Source organism: Aedes aegypti, chromosome 3, assembly GCF_002204515.2.
Source record: "Aedes aegypti strain LVP_AGWG chromosome 3, AaegL5.0 Primary Assembly, whole genome shotgun sequence".
In the NCBI taxonomy this organism is placed as follows: Eukaryota; Metazoa; Arthropoda; class Insecta; order Diptera; family Culicidae; genus Aedes; species Aedes aegypti.
Window position 1 is genome coordinate 111436911 of NC_035109.1, and position 18613 is coordinate 111455523.

General features: G+C 36.1%; 3 protein-coding genes across 9 annotated transcripts in view; 2 read left to right on the plus strand and 1 right to left on the minus strand.

The window, feature by feature from the left end:
* Positions 1-9547, plus strand: part of LOC5576260 (transmembrane protein 68) — a 33190-nt gene extending 23643 nt beyond the window's left edge. Inside the window, exons 1-4 of one of the 2 annotated variants that reach the window (XM_001655978.2) lie at positions 6055-6678; positions 7817-7955; positions 8605-8708; positions 8768-9547. In XM_001655978.2, the coding sequence (XP_001656028.1) occupies positions 6603-6678; positions 7817-7955; positions 8605-8708; positions 8768-9438 (990 nt within the window). In that variant the 5' untranslated portion in view covers positions 6055-6602 and the 3' untranslated portion in view covers positions 9439-9547. Of the gene's footprint in view, positions 1-6054; positions 6679-7816; positions 7956-8604; positions 8709-8767 lie in introns of those variants that run through there. The other variant, XM_021853867.1, reaches the window with a different exon arrangement.
* Positions 1-18613, plus strand: part of LOC5575364 (protein HGH1 homolog) — a 57155-nt gene that overhangs the window by 23686 nt on the left and 14856 nt on the right. For 5 of the 6 annotated variants that reach the window (XM_021853866.1, XM_021853864.1, XM_001655981.2 and 2 more), the window contains exon 3: positions 20-510. The exons of the other annotated variant lie outside the window; for it this stretch is intronic. In XM_021853866.1, coding sequence (XP_021709558.1) covers positions 20-472 — 453 coding nt within the window. In that variant the 3' untranslated portion in view covers positions 473-510. Of the gene's footprint in view, positions 1-19; positions 511-18613 lie in introns of those variants that run through there. 6 annotated transcript variants of the gene reach the window in all.
* On the minus strand, positions 492-1877 carry LOC5576264 (plancitoxin-1). The gene is made up of 2 exons (XM_001655980.2): positions 1638-1877; positions 492-1564 (listed from the first exon to the last, which is right to left on the minus strand). The coding sequence occupies exons 1-2, from the start codon at positions 1751-1753 to the stop codon at positions 598-600; spliced, it is 1083 nt and encodes a 360-aa protein (XP_001656030.2). The 5' UTR covers positions 1754-1877; the 3' UTR covers positions 492-597.

Here is an 18613-nt window from a genome sequence, read left to right on the forward strand (position 1 = left end):
TGAAAAAAATCCCTTGTAGATGTATCCATGGAATCATCTAAACAACGCAGCCGTTGAAAGATGGAAGAAATCTTCTACGACTGTTGTTTGCATTTATATGTACTCGACGGCAGTATCTTCCAGACCGATTTTTGAACTGGTTTCAGAGAAGCTGCTCAAAGCGAAAACGCCCAAACCCAAACCGAAGGTTAAGCCGGTGTTACCTCCGGCAGCCGATGGCTACAGTTTTCGAGATGAGGTGAGGGCCATTCGAGAGACGTTTCTGCAAATGCGAGATTTGATGCACATTCTGGACAATCGGATTGCCCTGTTGGAGACAAAGTGTGACCAAACGTTCCAACCGGAACCAATGATACCGGTGAGATTCGAACAGCAGGGAGTGGGAGCAGTTGGAAAGTCATCTAGCGCAGATCCATTGCAATACGCGGAAATAAAGGAAGAAGACGATGACGAAGGCGAGGAATTTGATTAACATACTTGCCAAATAAAGGTTTTAATTAAAATGTAAAAGTATTTTATTATAATTCAAAATTTAATTTCAAAATGAGATCATACAAATTTTTAGTTCACCTGGTATCTATAATTTGATTCAATTATTCATTTCTTCGGACAACTTTCAATGTTCTCCACCATCACGCGATAGGTTTGGACAATCCCATCTATCTGACTGCAGACACTTCCGCCACCTCGTGCTTTCTGATGCTCCTGTCGATTGATGTCCCCAACACAGATGAAGTCTCGGTCTCCTGGCACTGAAACCGCCCACTTCGAGTGATCCTTCAGGGTGGTAAATTGATACTTTTCGGTCACCTTGACTCCCTTCACATTCATCACCTTCCACTGTGAGGTCGTACAGTCGCTTGGCAGATTTCCGGCCCCATGCTGCCAAGTTTCGACCAGCAAATCTACTTGCAACGATGGCGCTATAAAGTCCGAGTACAGCTCTTTCTTGAACTGACGACTTTTGGCGAAGGAATGGAAGTTTATTCCACCAACGGATTTCAAATTGACTGCACTCCAGTATGGCGGCTTCTTGATTGGTTTCATTTCCGTTGCCTGGACTAATTTGGGGAATCGTTCCTTCAAAGCTTCCGGAACATGGAACGAATAAACGTGCGGTTCGTTCATGATCAACTGTTGTCCAACGGTTTCCATCTGGTCTGCTCGAACACTCACGCATAGAAAGCTTTGGCCGTAGATTTTACCTGTATCAGGATAATGATACGACTCATTCAACATTGGTGGGAATTTTGGAACGGAATGAATCAACCAAAATCCAGTGCTTCCATCGGTAGCAACGACTCCTTTGGTGTGCCCCCTGAAACCATCCGTTTCGCCTCTCGGAGGTTCATCGTTGTAAAGAATTTTCAACAAATCTTCGTCACCATTCAGCAAGGGCTTCAAAGTTCTCCCAGGAATGCTCTCGGTTTGGTTAACATTTTTTTCGGACACTCGCCAACCATATGGACCGTGCGATGTAATAAACGCGTAATGTAATCCTGATGTTACGTCCTTCGGCGAATGCTGATCTGCAGCTGCTTCTGGCAATTTATATAGATAGTACCTATACGAACATGGCGAATAAGGGAACGTTAGAAACGATCGTTGATATGGCTGCTGCAAAGAATGTGACTTACCAATCCACTAACTGGTTGTTCTCATCGCGACATCCAATTTCGGAGAAACAGGTTTGAAACGTACAAATTAGTACAGAAAACACTATCAGAATAAACATTTTTTGTGTAGTTACCATAAAATAGTTATCACTTGAAGAACCTTCTACTTAAAACATCCTGCAAGCAACTATGGTTTTCTATCAACAAGCTGCAGTATAAAACGACTCGTTGTGATCGCGTCGATTTTGAATGCTCAAAAGTGCACTGGTGTATAGGTAGATACAGTACGATCCATAAAAATGCGAAAATGACACGAACTTGAATCAAAGATATTTTTTGTTATCTTTGCTTGAATTTAACACCTACAAGCATGATTTTTTATTGTTTTCATAGGTAAATGTAATTTCTGATTACTGTAGTATATTTTGTTCGAAATTATTTTTTTCTAAGAATTAGGAAAGGCGTTTGACCGTTACTTATTCTGACGATAAACTTGTTTGTTTGGTCTCAGAGCATGGAGGAGGTCTTAGAAGAGAACGTGTTTTTCAATGTCACAATAACATATTTTACCGGGTTCGTTGTTTTGGGAGCGTTTGCGTATTACGGTTTAATGTACGATTCTATAACATTCCCCAGAAAACCATTCCCCCGAAAACCATTCCCCAGAATTCCGTTCCCCAGAATGAACCATTCCCCAGAAAATCGTTCCCCAGAATGTAACATTCCCAAGAATTCCATTCCCCAGAATGCACCATTCCCCAGAAAGCTATATGAATATCCATTTTTTTCTTTTTTTTTAATTATTGCTTTGCGTGAGTCACTTATGGCTATTCAGCAAGACCAAGATGAGGGTCGTGGGTTCGAATCCCACCGGTCGAGGATCTTTTCGGGTTGGAAATTTTCTCGACTTCCCAGGGCATAGAGTATCTTCGTACCTGCCCCACGATATACGCATGCAAAAATGGTCATTAGCATAGTAAGCTCTCAGTTAATAACTGTGGAAGTGCTCATAAGAACACTAAGCTGAGAAGCAGGCTCTGTCCCAGTAGGGACGTAATGCCAGAAAAGAGGAAGAAGAGTCACTTATGTGACAGGCTAAGGTCTGATGTGACAAAACAAATATGTAGGTAGGAGGGTTAGGGACATAATGAACACACGGGGCGAAATGGACACCCCCTTACTCTCTGGGAATATGCATATTTCAGCAAAACTTTATAAACTGTACGAAATCTGTATTGTATATGAACGTTTTGACGGTATAAAAGTTTACGCTTTGCTTCATTTGTCCTCTGAAATTCTACTATATTTTTTTTTCTCAGTTTCAAATTAGTTTATAAGCAAAGCGGAGGAAGCGGTGGATTTAATTTTAGAGCAAAGAAACATATTTCGATTCTATGTAAAATAAGCATTTACCTAATGTGTCCAATATGCCCCTAATCCCCCTATTCATGAGTATTTTGCATATTATAATAATACACCCTTCTTTTAATACATTCCCATAAAATATACAGACTATATGTATATTTTTGCATATATAGTGATGCACCCTTCTTTCAGTATTATCTCATTAATGATATAGACAAAATATATCGATGGAGAGCCCATATAGCATAAGGTCACTTGGCATAAAATGATTTGGTATAAAGCCATTTGCGATCCAACCATACTTAAGCTCCTTCTTTTCAAAAAGGATGTTCTTCATGTCATGCCAAATGGTCATTGGCCAAATGACCATTATATCAAATATTCCTTGATCATTTAATCAATCATGCCAAATGCCTTCTTGCCATTTGGTATCCTTACGGAAAAATTTGTCTATATCGTCAACAGGATAAGACTGAAAGAAGGGTGTATCACTATTTTGTGCAAAATTAAACAAGTCATTTGTAATTTAGACTTGACGCAAAGAAGGGCGTATCATTTTGATGTGCAGAATAGTAAGTTTTTGTTCTGCCGAGTTTACGTCATCATTATATCGGAAACGTATAATATGATACTACGAACATCTTTGGAAACTACTATACCGAAAGAAGGGTGTAGCTCTATTTTGTGCAGAGTAGTGATGAGTTGTATATTCTTTTAAATAAATATTGGATATTGTGTTTCCCCATAGACTGATCTATCAGTCTTCATAAGTGCCAATAAAAGTGAAACTACTGTGATAGTTCATTTGCAAATGAAATTTGAATTATGCGTAAAGTGTTCATAATTAGCAGCACCAATGAAGATTAGCATTGGTGCTGCTAATCATGTACTTGTAAACAACTTTGTATAGCGAAGTATGCACTTCAACAGAAAAGAAACGGCTTATCTCGATGCGTGGGAAATTTTTTGCAAGAAATGCTCAAAAAAAGCATTATTCTTTGATCGCAGTACGCAGTTGAAAAGAAATGTCAATTTGAATGGAGCTCACTGTAGGAAATTTCTTGACCATTTCTTGGGGAGAAATTTTTACTTTTCTTGGGCGGAACAGCATACTTAGCTTATGGAGTTTAATTTTCAAGTTTTTTAAATAGATTATTTCAAAACTTTAAAGTAGGTATATAATTTTCTGGGGAATGGTCCATTCTGGGGATTGGTTTTCTGGGGAATGGTTCATTCTGGGGAGTGAAATTCTGGGGAATGGTACATTCTGGGGAATGAGATTCTGGGGAATGGAATTCTGGGGAATGGGTTTCGGGGGAATGGTTTTCTGGGGAATGTTATAGAATCTAATGTACCTTTATTGTTTGTCAAAGTTTACTCAAAAGTAAATATTAGGTTCTAGGGAAAGTGTACCAGTTATGGCCATAGTGGTTCCCTATTTGGCTATATGTGAAATTTCTATAATTATCACATTTTTAATCTGTTTTAATGTTTTAACATCAAGATATATCCTTTATCTTACTGCTAAAAGACACAAAAACTTTTAAAATTCGGAGTGATTCAAATTATCGCGTATGGCGTAATAGGTTACCACTATGTCCATAACTGGTACGCCTACTCTACATGAACATTTTGAAGAAAAAAATATGTTCCTCATAAAGACAGAGCCGCATATCACACTATTACGGTCCATTCAGCCAAAATATGTTTAAGACTTTAGCGCCCGAGATTTACATCCCTTCTGGCCGAATGATCGAGACGAGATCTGTGAAGAATTTTAACGCGTGGTTCACATTTCGAAAGCTTTCCTCACTAAGATATTGAACTCAATGACTGTAAGATACATTTAGAAAAACACCTTCTAAATCCTTTATTGCAAGGGATAAAAATCATGTCTAAAAAACGAAGTCTCAATAGATTGAACAAATCAATTTATGTATAAAATTATCATTTCATTACGCACTTTTTATGGGTCATACAGAATTTCTAACTCAAAACTGCTTCATATATTCACTATAGTGTGCATCGTTGAAGATGAATAAAAAGGAATTCCTACCTGCAGTGTTTGCTCAACAGAATAACAGTTGGCTCTCGACTATGCAAAGTGATAGCAGACAGCTTCTTCTTCTTTCTGGCGTTACGTCCCAACTGGAACAAAGCCTACTTCTCAGATAGTGCAAGTGATAGCAGGCCGCTGTTCGTTTGAAATGATGCATTGCTCAGACGGTTTGTTAAAAATGACAAAGTAGGTACAGGGCCTTCCTTAGCCGAGTGGTTAGAGTCCGCAGCTACAAAGCAAAGCCATGATGAAGGTGTCTGGGTTCGATTCTCGGTCGGTTCAGGATCTTTTCTTAAAGGAAATTTCCTTGACTTCCCTGGGCTGGGCATAGAGTATCATCGTACCTGCCACACGATATACGAATGCGAAAATGGCAACTTTGGCAAAGAAAGCTCTCAGTTAATAACTGTGGAAGTGCTCATAAGAACACTAATCTGAGAAGCAGGCTCTGTCCCAGTGGGGACGTTAATGCCAAGAAGAAGAAGAAGAAGAAGTGGTTTCATTGAGATGAGTAAACCTTAGAAACAAATGTTTAACAGAAAAAGACTGAAAAATTTGACTTATTCTGCTATATCTTCCAATTTTCCATAAGTTTAATACAAATAATTAAATAAACAAACAACCTGAATATAAATTATATAATAAACAGCTAGATTTCTTTCTGTTTTTTAATGTGAATAAAGAATTAGTTAACAGGGTGCAGAGCTACTTGAGAACTTCCATGACTCACTTTGGCATGAGGGGTTTTTTTTCGGCCGACTTATTTATTTGAAACTTGGCAATAAGAATAAAGTGCTTATTTACGTCTTATTCAAACGTTATAAACTTACTGCAACGATCTTGTATTTGAATTATGACAGCGTTAATGTCAAATGTGCCTCTCACCTTTCTTGAATCTTCTCTCTGTTTACGTTTTATATTCGGAACATTCTCACGCATTTACTCTTTTATTGATGCAAAAATGTAAATACACTGATGAATGATGAACAGCGAGAGATCTCTCTCTATGTGGCTTCAATGCCTCCGATTTGCAATCAGTTGATTCGGTGCTATTCGCCACTCTGCTTTGTAGACGGTGAAACTCCAAGAACATCATCAACTCATCATCACCAACCACAGCAGAAGAAGCTCTTAAGCCACAAGTAACGAATGTTTAGTTTTGTTTGTAATCATTGAAGGACGCATTTGAGATTTTTTTTTGCGTTTGGAATTCGAAGTGAAAGTGCTAATAAATCGAGAAGTTCCCATTGATATGTTACTGTTTGTTGTGTTCGGCAGCAGGTTCATTTCACTACGAAGGCAATGACCCACATTAGGGTGCCTTCAAGCACAACAAAGCGAAACTGCGGGAAGTAGGACTTATCAATACGTCACAAAAGCAAGAAATATTTTATCGATATTGAGTCAGACGTGACAACGAAGTGAAAAAACCGATGGGACATGAGTGATGCTGCCCTGTCTGGATTGTCGATTAGCTGGGCTGGAAAACGTCAGCCTTTAAGGCTGAGAAAAAACAACATAAATTTGCATCACGTATTTCAAACATTAGGTGCTCGCTGACAATGGGTACCGTGGCAGAGGAATTAATCGCACTTACTAATGACACCGTGATGAACTCAACTATCTTCAGCTACATAGGTGGGTATTATCCCACGTTCGTGATAAGGGTCATACCATGCCCACACAGTTACGGATCACCCACAGTGACGGATCACTTTGGCGTTCAACATCGGATAACTCGCTCAAAACATAAACGTTGACGTAAAACATATTTTTCCCATGTTATACTATTTGTCTTCTACCATTTGTAATGTTAAGCACAACATTCAACCGCTAAATAACGGTGTATTTGACAAATGTTTAGTTGGTAGCACACAGCTATCATTATATGGTCGTTTCCTGTAAGAAGTGCCGTCAGCATTCATAAGCTCCCACAGGTGGTAAAATTCAAATGTTATAGCATGTTTTATGCTCGTTCGCTTCGATTTAGTATGAATTCATCTTTGGAATACATTTTACTTGAATTTTTATTCTAAATACCGAATATTAGCACTTCTAACTAGTGATCCATAATATGGACCAGGTAATGATTGTATACCACGGTTATGGATCACTTCCAAAGAATGTAGATTTCTGCTATTTTATGCACTGAATTCGACATTTTCAGATAATAGCACTAAGGATTAAACTAATAAAACATCAAGGTTTGTAAATTTCATATTTTAGCAGACAAAAATGGGTGGAAAACTTGGTGTGGAGCGCAAACAGTTCATGTCTCAGTTACTACAATGCAGTATCGCAATAAAAAGGGCATTTTACCCTTGTTTCCAGCTCTTACACTACTATTTTTGGCAGTAATATATGACACATTGTTAACATTCGCCATACCATGCAATACAGATGCATTGAGTTGAAAATCTCTTGATTTTGCGCACTGATCCGTAATATGTGACAATTTGATCCATAATATGAAAATTGATCCATAATATGGTTTTCAGGAACCGATACAATGTTTACTTTTTATGCAATCCTATGTAAATATTACACTCAAAACACTTTACTAACCGAAGTTCCAATTTGAAACGATTCGATTCGTGCTTTTAAATTACAATTTAACGTTTTCCATGTGGTTTTATTGAATTTTATAGGTTGGACTCCACACTATTTGATCCATAACTGTGGGGTCATGGTATGTCAACGATTGTGTTGCTGTAGATTTCAATTGCAGTGTCGGTCATTTGGTTTGCTAAATATCTCAGAGTTTCTTTCATTTCAGGTCAATACGTAGATCTGGATTACTCGATATGGCTCTACCGGTTACTGACCCCTTTGATGTTGACCTTTGTGTTGCCCACATTATTTGTATTGCTGATATACTTATCAATTTCGTTTCTCTACGTTTACAAACTACACAGGTTAGTTATTAGTTTTAATAGATATATACTGGCAGAAAATGTATGGAATCAAAAAACAAAACCTTGCACCTTTTGCAAATGAGTATTGAATTGCATGCTTTGTTTCAATTGGAATGTAATGTTATGCAAAAGCAAGAACTAACAGAAAGTCCTCAATGTACTGAACAACTTTGCTAAATACATCTTCATAACGGAGATGATTGTGAGATATTAACATAAATCCCACAGCGAATCAACTATGCGTTTATACGTATCTGAGTATATCTAAATATAATCAATTGTGTCGTTTGCACTCTGCAATCGATCACCTCTAAGATTCTCAATCTTGACTGAGGCATTTCTGAGCCTCAATTTTTCATTGTTTTCTTTCAATTTTTTACATATAGATTCTTTTTTTCACGAATGAGACAAATTCATCAACTACAGTGCCACTTAGAGGTAAAAACATGAATCCGGTGATTTCCCTCTCACATAGAAACTGCTAGCAATTTGCAAAGACATATGTACTCAAGTAGATGAAATTTCAATGGAGTAATATTAGATACCAAACTGTCCATTAAAGGTGTAAGGTTTGAAATTTCAGAATTGCACAAATTTCAATGTAAAATTGAGTCATTTCATTTAAAGAATTTTCTAATATGAATTTCAGTCGTTTTATCTTACAAGTGTACAATGACGGTGATTTCGATTTTTGGGACGTAGCACGCACTTTAGTCGCAGTTGTATGGGATGCCCATGGTTGGATTTTTCATGGTAAGTAAGAGCAGAATTATCTGATCGATAGCCATCATTTTTTAAATTTTCTATTGCAGGCTACGAAGTGTGTGGTTTAGACAATTTGCCGGAAACTGGACCTGCGTTGATCATATACTACCATGGTGCTATTCCTATCGATATGTACTATCTTGTGGCCCGTGTGTATTTGAAGAAATCCCGTTTGGTCTATACCGTTGGCGATCGATTCCTAGAAATGTTACCCGGTTGGTCGTGTCTGGCTCGGGTAATGAAAGTAAGCCCTGGCACGGTACAATCCTGCTCTAACGTGTTGAAGGAAGGCAATATGTTATCAATTGCACCGGGTGGAGTTTATGAAGCTCAGTTCGGTGATAGCAACTATGAGTTGCTGTGGAGACGGCGGGTCGGATTCGCCAAAGTGGCCATTGAATCCAAAGCACCTATTATTCCAATGTTCACCGAAAACCTGCGGGAAGGGTTCCGTTCGATTGGCTTTGCCAAGCGATTATTTATTCGATTGTACAATGCCGTAAGGTTTCCGGTGAGACCGGTATATGGAGGGTTTCCGGTTAAATTTAGGACCCATTTGGGAAAACCGATCGAGTACGATCCATCGTTAACGCCGGAGCAACTGCAGGAAAAAGTGGCGTTTGCTATCGAGGAACTGATCAATAAGAACCAACGAATACCTGGCAGTATTCTGCACGGGTTGATAGATAGATTTGTGGCGAAAAAGAAGAATGAATGAAATGACTGTTTTGTACAGGGACTGATGTAAAGCGAACAACCTTATCCGTACTACTGTATCCGTACTTATGCATGTGGCTTGCAAATATAGTTATACTGGTCAAAGTGTTCATCTTGCGTTTCATTTGACTTGTGACTACCGGAACGAGGATTTTGGTCTTTTGAGTCTAATAAGACTAAGATAATAATCTGCATAGGTATCGTTATGACTTCCAAGATTAGATAATTTTAGGCGTTCTTCAGCTATTACCCAGTTGGACAAGCTCCAGTCAAGAAGTTCCGATTGGTGAGCTCTTTCCATGCTATTATTTTGAATATGTAAAATATGATAGTATAATTACGGTAAGAAATTTGAATTTCTGTTAATCACTTCATGTGATTGATGTTTTTATCCATAAAATCGGGGATATGCTGAATTTTCATTGCCTTTTCTGTTCTACACACTTAGAATAAAACACAGAATTCGGTGAAATAATCCACGGAGTCTGAACTGTAAAATACGCTTTTACGGATTTTTCTGTGAAACACTAATGTTTTGAACAGAACTGTCAAATATTTACAGAATATTCTGTAAAGGCAGAAAAAGTACAAAATTCTGTAAAATTTGCACATGCTGTTCGGTGAAAATGACATATTTCATTGTTTGCACCGAAAATCTGTGAAATCAATTGTCAATTGCCAACCGCGGCTTGAACCAAAATTGGTGCTGTTTTAAGTGAAAAAGTTAAATAGAATAAGAACCAAGTGACTATTTTAAAATAGAAAATGGGCATCCAAAATAAGTGAGGCTAATTAATATTTGTATAATAATTGTGAGGAATGTTTAAGAATCCCAATAATATTGAAGTGCGTGTAAAAAAGGGAATAAAAATGTTTTATTTCGCAATCATCGTTAAGTGTTTTGTTTCGTTCGCGCCATTCATTGTGTAGGTATATTTAGAGTGCAGCAAGCGCTTCGAAATTATTGCAATAATAGCATGTCATCAAAAATCCGAAAGGAAACTTTTTCCCTTTTCACAGAAGTTCTGTAAAATTACACAGATTCAATCGGTAAAATGCCAATAGAATAACAAAAAAAAATCACAGTAGATCTGTAAAAAATCACCGAACTGCTCAGTAGAACCTCCAAAAGCAATCAACAATTCCACAGAAAATTTGTACAAAATCACCGAACTATTCGGTGCTTTTGACAGATGAAATTTTTCAAGATTTACAGATCGTTCGGTGAAGTAAAAAATCACCGAACGGATTTCACAGATATCTGTGATTAATTCTAAGTGTGTAATGTTTGAAGCAAATTCTCGATTACTTTTTCAAACCGACGTAAGTAACTTCCATACGGTTTTGAGAAAATTAATTCAGAAGAATCACAACCTGTCTTCTAAAACCGTTTTAAAATGAATCATCTTTTAGACATTTTTTCGCCGTGTACATTGCTTAAATTTTGCATACAATAAGCTCGCATTCAAAAACTAGGGAGATCCTGTTATTTCCCACAAAAATTTTATTACAAAATGATAAGCCGATTTATTCGATTACTTTCGACGTTTTTCTACCAGTGTAAAATCGACTCAAGTAATGTTTTGTTTTGATTCGTGGTTAAGTCACTTTGTCTCTCCATACAGCGGAGCGGCGAAAGTAGTGGTTAGGTAGCAAAAGTTGAAAATCTTACTTTCGTCGTTTTGTAAATCCGGAAAGTAAACGTTCTAAAAGTGAAAAATCGAGTTGGTTTAGAGCAAAATGTGTAGAATTTCGTCTGCGAAACACGTAGAATCGATAAAGCAATTTTATATACTTTTTTGACTTGAGTCTGTTTGAATAAGTTTTCGAGAATTGCTTTAAAATTATGACCTAAGTTTTTATCATACTTCCATTCATAAGTTGTTGCGTTGCTGAGTAACCACTCAAGCAAATTAAAACTCTTCAAAAAACATTATTTTGTAGTTTCTTGGAGACAAATCAACCGATTCATATGATCCAGAAGAGCCTGGCATTATATAGCCTATGTTATTTCTCGATAAACTGACTAAAAATAAAATGATGGCCGAAGAAATTTTATACAATACCGACTTAGATTCCAAAAATGGAAGAATTTTTTGAGAACTTGTGAAAAAATGGCGTAAAATATCGGAAAATACAAAAAGTTATCGCGATTGGAATACTGTATGTAGTAAAAAATGATGTTGACGGTAGAGGGATTAAAAATATTCCTAGCAAAATTCTCCCGGAGGAATCTCAAGAAAGGTATTTTTAATATAATCTCTGGAGAATTTGCCAAAAAAAAACAAAGTAGAAACTTTGGAGTAATTCTTTGCGAAATGCATGATTTTCATTCGAATTCCTACTTATAAAATTCCAAGACTAGCATGATGCATTAGGGTGGGGCTTATTTCCAAAAATCTTCCGTAGTCAGGATTTACAAAGTGGAAAATGATCATCGGTCCCAAAATAACATCCTGTGAAAAAATGAGAATTTTCGGTGAAGGTTTAGAGGTGGCGCAAAGGGCGTAAGTGCAATTTCCCCATTTTAATGAACTCTGAAAAAATTAGGTATGCTTTTCAGCTTGTTTTGGTGATTTTAGGACCCTTAAGGGCAAAAAATCACCTCAAAATTGCGATATCTCTACTCCTTTAGATGATATTTGACGAAATATATTTATGCATGCGATTTTTGGCCCTTGTATAGGTTACGCTGACTGATTACTATGAACCCGAATAAGCACATTAATAGCTGGGGAAGATTCCTATGCTTGTAGAATGAAACAAAGTGCAAAGAAGAATGAGAGAAAGAACAAAGAGCACAGAAGAATGTAAGGTGGGGTAGGTTAAACAGGTGGGAGGGTGTTACTGATGATATTATATTAGACCAGTGGTCACCAAACTGCGGCCCGCGGGCCGCATGCGGCCCTCGTAAAGGTTTTGTGCGGCCCGCGAACACATTTTGAATGTTAATGTGAAGTGGCTCGCGTGTTACATAAAAGAAATAACGAGGCTTATATTCTTTTGTCTTTGAAACTATGTTTTCGAAAGTAGATCATTATTATATGAAAATTTTTTTGTGCGAAAATTCACAACACGAATCCTCAAATGATGAGAGTGTATCGAAATGTAAGGATTTTTACTGATACTTTTTCTCTCTTGCTTCTATGCTGACTCTTACTGGCACTTTAAAATAACTCTTTAGTGACTCGTCCAAACAAAGCCTCGCGGAGTTGTGATTGCACTCTTTTTTGATGGAATTTTCCTCCGTAGTGTTTTATGTCGCGTCTTCCTCGCTCATTTTTTATTGCCTCTCTGCTCAGTATATTTTCGCTACCTTACAAAAAGGCAAAGACAGCAAGATTTCGAACTCTGGTGATGCTGCGGAGTGTTATGAAGCCTGGGGATAACTGGAATTCTGTCTGAGACTGTATCTCTTGAATATATCTTGAATCAAAAATCCTAAATAAGACAAGGGTTTACAATTAGCTTCGAGTGCCTATAAATTTCTTCGCTTCACGAAAAATCTTCGCATCGGTTTATTGATAAAATTATAATTCCTTTGAAGCAGTGTAATCTTCAAGATTTATCAGCATCCAAATTTAAGGAAGGATTTCAGGGAGCTCAGCTCCAACCCGTATTAATTAGCAGTCTGATTTTGTTTTTATGGGACGATATTTTCGGTATTGTTTCGGTCAAGACCTTCTTCAACAACAGATAACCGAAGGACCACAAAAATCATCTCCGTGTTAATAGAAAAAGATTCATATTTTTTACATTCTCATTGAAAATTTAAAAAAAATCTCAAACACGTTGTGGCCCGCGCTATGTTTTGAAAACACCTAAGTGGCCCGCATAAGCATATAATCTGAGGACCACTGTATTAGACTCAACTACGGAACCGAGAAAATATCTCGGTTGGATGTATGAGATGTGATTATATGCAAGTTTAACACTAATTTAGTATTTTAATAAGTCCGTGTGATATAACTCCAGCAATTGCTTTTATAATCTGAAAGAAATAACAGAGGGGGCCTAAATCCATAAGGTTCAAAATCCGTACACTTCATACAAATAGAAGGAGTTTTTTTTATGAAGTGGAAGGGTTTAGACTCATTTCTTAGGTGTTCGGATTTTGATCCCGCACAATATATCCTTATTAGGTAAATCCATAAACGATTTCTGCTTTCTAGCAATAACACTTCTTCTTAGATTTTCCACACAGGAATATCTGAATTAGGATGCCATTTCAGCAATTAATTGCGTTTGGGCTTCCAATACTTCACTTTTGCCGCAACACCTTCAACACAACTTCGGACAAACGAAAATGCAGTTGAAGTTGAATACATCGTTCTATTTGAAATCGATGTATATAAACAACAGCAGAAGGAAAAAATCGGTAGTCAAAATTCAAATTAGTGCACGAACTTCTATAAGGTACAAGAGATAAAGCACTTCAGTTTGAAATCCTCTCGAATAAAACAAAAAATAAATCTTCACAGTTCTGAAACATATTTTTTTTAGGAATTGCGACAGAGCTACATTAAGAAATTTTTACAATTTGTCCAATGTATATATTGATAATTATATAAATTGATTTTGAACTTAATAGATACTACGTGAGGCTGAATTTCCAGGATGTATATTTCTCAACGGTCCCTTTCGATAAATTGCCATCATCATTCAGGAAAATAAACACAACCAAACGATCATTGAACTAAAGCAGTAACGTGGACATGGATTAATCTATATCTACCAAGAGAATAATGATGAAACTTCGCATGGAGTTGAGGACATTTTAGCCGTTACTGCAATTTTTCCATAAGGAGTAATCTAAAATCGTATGCATGGGTCGAATACTAGAGATTGTTCAAAAATTGGAGCTCTTCCCCTACTTGAAGAAATATTGTTCGAAATATTTCTGAACTAGATAATATTAAATAGAAGTCAATATAATCATCGTTTTCTACTGGAACTTTTCTCCATTGCGTAAAACTGAGATTTTTCAAGATTCCTCAGTTACACTCAAGATATCTTCTTGACCTTACATTCTTCTGTGTTCTTTGTTCTTTCTCTCATTCTTCTTTGCTCTTTATTCCATTCTACTAGCATAGGAATTCTCCTCAGCTATTCATATGCTTATTCGGGCTCATAGTAATCAGTCAGCGTAACCCATTTAAGGGCCAAAAATCGCATGCATAAAATATATTTCGTCAAATATCATCTAAAGGAGTGGAGATATCGCAATTTTGAGGTGATTTTTTGCCCTTAAGGGTCCTAAAATCACCAAAACAAGCTGAAAAGCATACCAAAATTTTTCAGAGTTCACTAAAATAGGAAAACTGCACATACGCCCTTTGCGCCACCTCTAAACCTTCACAAAAATTCTCATTTTTTCACAGGATGTTATTTTGGGACCGATGATCATTTTCCACTTTGTAAATCCTGACTACGGAAGATTTTTGGAAATAAGCCCCACCCTAATGATGCATTAGACAGAGATTACCCAAAAAAATTCTCCCGAGATTCTTCAAAGTAATTTGCCCAAGAAATATCTTTGTTAAGAACTATTAATTAACATTTGTTTGGGAAAATCCCGTGTATATTTTTTTTTGATTCATTGGAGAAAATATTTTTACAGTCATCTCTCCCTTGACTCGATGTTGTTTGACTTGATATCGACTCATCGAAGCACTCTAAAATCAAAATTTCATTATTACTGTGATGGTCCCTTGGAACAACTTTGCTAAGAATTTGGTGCATGACTCGGTATTTGGAGGTTTGAGTATAGATGCCTGGAGGTATTCGCGAGTTATTCCTGGAAGATATACTATCTTAAGGAATTCTTTGAAGAGCTGTGTGAAATTTTTATATCCCGTTCAAATATCTGACTAGGCTGAAATATCCGGTCAATAGGAACTCTTCCGATCGAATGTTCAAAATTTCACGAATTTTCAAAGGCGTTAAATGGATGCGTTGCTCAGCCAACAAATTAAATTAACCCCTCTATCGGCAGCTTTTTTTATTACCGCAATAAAAATATTCAAACCTTGATAACATTTATGTTTCTCGATATTTTGGCATCATTTTTTCGAAAGTTCTAGTTTAAGAATCAATGTCGATATCTGTCATTAGTGATCTAGTTTTAAAGATATTTAAATGTCCCTTAGAGGACCGACATTCTCCATATAAAATGTCTTTGGTGGCCATTTTGTTTTACGTTAATTTATCAAAAAGATAAAATGTGGGCTATACAAAGCTAGGTAATAAGCTATTTTTTTTACTCTGAAAATAAATCATACAAATCGGTGAAGTATTTTAGGAGATATCTGAAAATTACGATATAACGCATTTCGAAGTTTTAAGATCTTTGTTTGGCCAGCGTGGTACCTGACACATGAATGCTCATTACTCAAAGACGGCTGCACCAAATTGCTTCATTTTTCACATCTTACACTCACGAATGTATTGTTTCGAAGAGTGAATATCCGAATACGATAAAAAGATCTGTAGCCTGAGATATTTACGGTCACTTTTGTCATTGGTTGGCAATCTTTCGAAACATTTATTATTTTTTTCTCTAACTATCAGGACTTGAATTTTTCTCTAACTTTCAGACTCAAAATTTTAAATCAGAGTTACAAAATTTCTTGCAGAAGGTTTAATCACTCAAACATATTGAATTCATTTTTTTTTTAGTGATGAACAATAAATCAATAAACCCAAATATTCTTGATAACAATGCTTTATTGCTTATGAGAGCTTCTAGTGTATCATTAACTATCTAATCGCCTAGAAATATAATAAGTAAGATGAGATACATGCTTTAACATGTGTGGCTTTGTTTCATTCATACCTTAAACTTATTTGGTTTTGTGAACTCTTCCTTTTTATGTAGAAAAAAAACGAAAGTTTAGGAATTGAAATACTTTTGAATAGGACAGTGAGATGAGATGCGCAAAAGGGACATATCTACTGTATTGGACACAACTTTTTCGATTTTCCATACAAAATGATCAACAGAGGATTCGATCTGAGTAATTTATGGACCGATTTGAATGAAATATTCAAAATTCTTCAGAAATAACTTGAATTTTAACATATATTTTAAGTGATTTTTCCAACCACAAGTTTAAGAGCAGTAATGGTTTATCTAAAGTGAATTTTTTGACGATTTTTTATAATTTACATAACAAAACAAATTGAAGGAACAGCTTTATGGAATCTTCAGCGAAGTTGTAGTTTTTGACGAAACAAACAGTTTCTCTGAAAACAGTGTTTCTATGGGGGCATTAGATTTTCAGATACCGTAATTTCGGGTGAAATTGATCATTTTTCACTGTTTTCTTGGTATGCTTTCTAAAATGTTATCAATATCATACAACTAAATGCAGAAAAACAAGTACGACGGTGAACCTCATTGGCTCATGCACCGAAATTTTTTAACAAATGTGATGTTAGTGCCAAAAATCTGGTCTAAAATTAAAAAATCGGGGAATCCCATTTCGGGGTGAAATTGATCACTTATCATTTTTATTATTGTTAGTTTCGAAATCAACTTTACATACTTAATTTGGGCCTCCTGAATCCAAATATGCTTGCCAAATTCTTAACGAGACAATATTTATGGAAATAATCAATAATTAAATTTCAAGAATACCGCGAAAAACGCCTAAATGTAGGCAATTTCCAAAGGATTTCCCTACTTTGTTGCAGAAAATTTAATTTTTCAACAAAACGAGCAAATCGGTAAAAGTTTTGATAGTAAAATCTGTTTTGGAGATATATTGTTAGCATCCTCACAAAATTTCAGGTTTACACTATGTCCAAATCCTTGTTTAGAACTAGAAGTTTATAGATGATGATCAATTGCACACTAAACTTGATTCTAGAATTCTCGAAGACTTATTCAAACAGACTCAAGTCGGAAAAGTTAAAAAAACTTACTTTATCATTCCTACGTGTTTCGCAGATGAAATTCTACACGTTCCGCTCTAAACCAACTCGATTTTTCACTTTTGAAACGTTTAATTTCCGGATTTACAAAACGACGAAAGTAAGATTCTCCACTTTCGTAACCTAACCGCTACTTTCGCCGCTCTGGTGTATGGGAGACAAAGTGACTTAACCACGAATCAAAACAAAACACTACTTGAGCCTATTTTACACTGGTAGAAAAACGTCGAAAGTAACTGAATGAAACGGCTTATCATTTTGTTATAATTTTGTTTGTGGGAAATAATAAAAACTACCTAGTTTTTGAACGCGAGCTGATTGTATGCTAAATTTAAGTGATGTACACGGCAAAAAAAATGTTAAAAAGGTGGTTCATTTTAAAACAGTTTTAGAAGACAGGTTGTGATTCTTGTTAATTAATTTTCTTAAAACCGTATGAAAGTTACTTACGTCGATTTGAAAAAGTAATCGAGAATTTTACATTATTTTCATAGAAATAAACAGTCTGTGGCACAAAAAACTTCACTATACACAAATAGTCATTATTTAAGACAAACAACGTTCTTTTACTATAAGTGGCAATGAGCTTGGTGCACTATTAGTAAGAAATAAAATCGCGTGACACAATGATCAATTTCACACTACTGATCAATTACACCCGAATTTACGGTAAATAGTTTTGAATTTTTCGAAGAAAATTATAATTTAATGACATCGTTGTCAGAAGTAACTCCTGATTGGAAAAATCATTCGAAAATATATGTTAAAATTCAAGTTATGTCTTATGTTCTGTGAAAATCTAGCTTACCAAAGTTGACCATTTTGTATGGAAAATTGAAAAAGTTGCAATTGTTCTGTCCAATACTGTATATAAATGAAAATGGAATGGTGTTTGTATGTCACGAGTTGACTTGACAACAGTTCAACCGATTTGAACAATTCTTTTAATTTAGTTTTCATCATGGGCTCCGAAATTTTTGTATGGATAAATATTTTTGAAAATCTTCCGAAAAAGTTGAGAAAACGGGAAATGCAAATTGGACATAGACCTGTATATTTTTTTTCGAAGCCTCCACGGCCTACTGGGCAATACAGCGTTTGCCGGGACAGCTAGTTGTTGATAAATATGGGTTTGAAGTTTTAAAACAAATCCCTGTCGAAGTGAATCAAAATTATCATGAATAGAAACCGTCGTTTTGCCTTAATTAAGGGGGGTTAAAAGTTAAAACCAAAGGGATGTA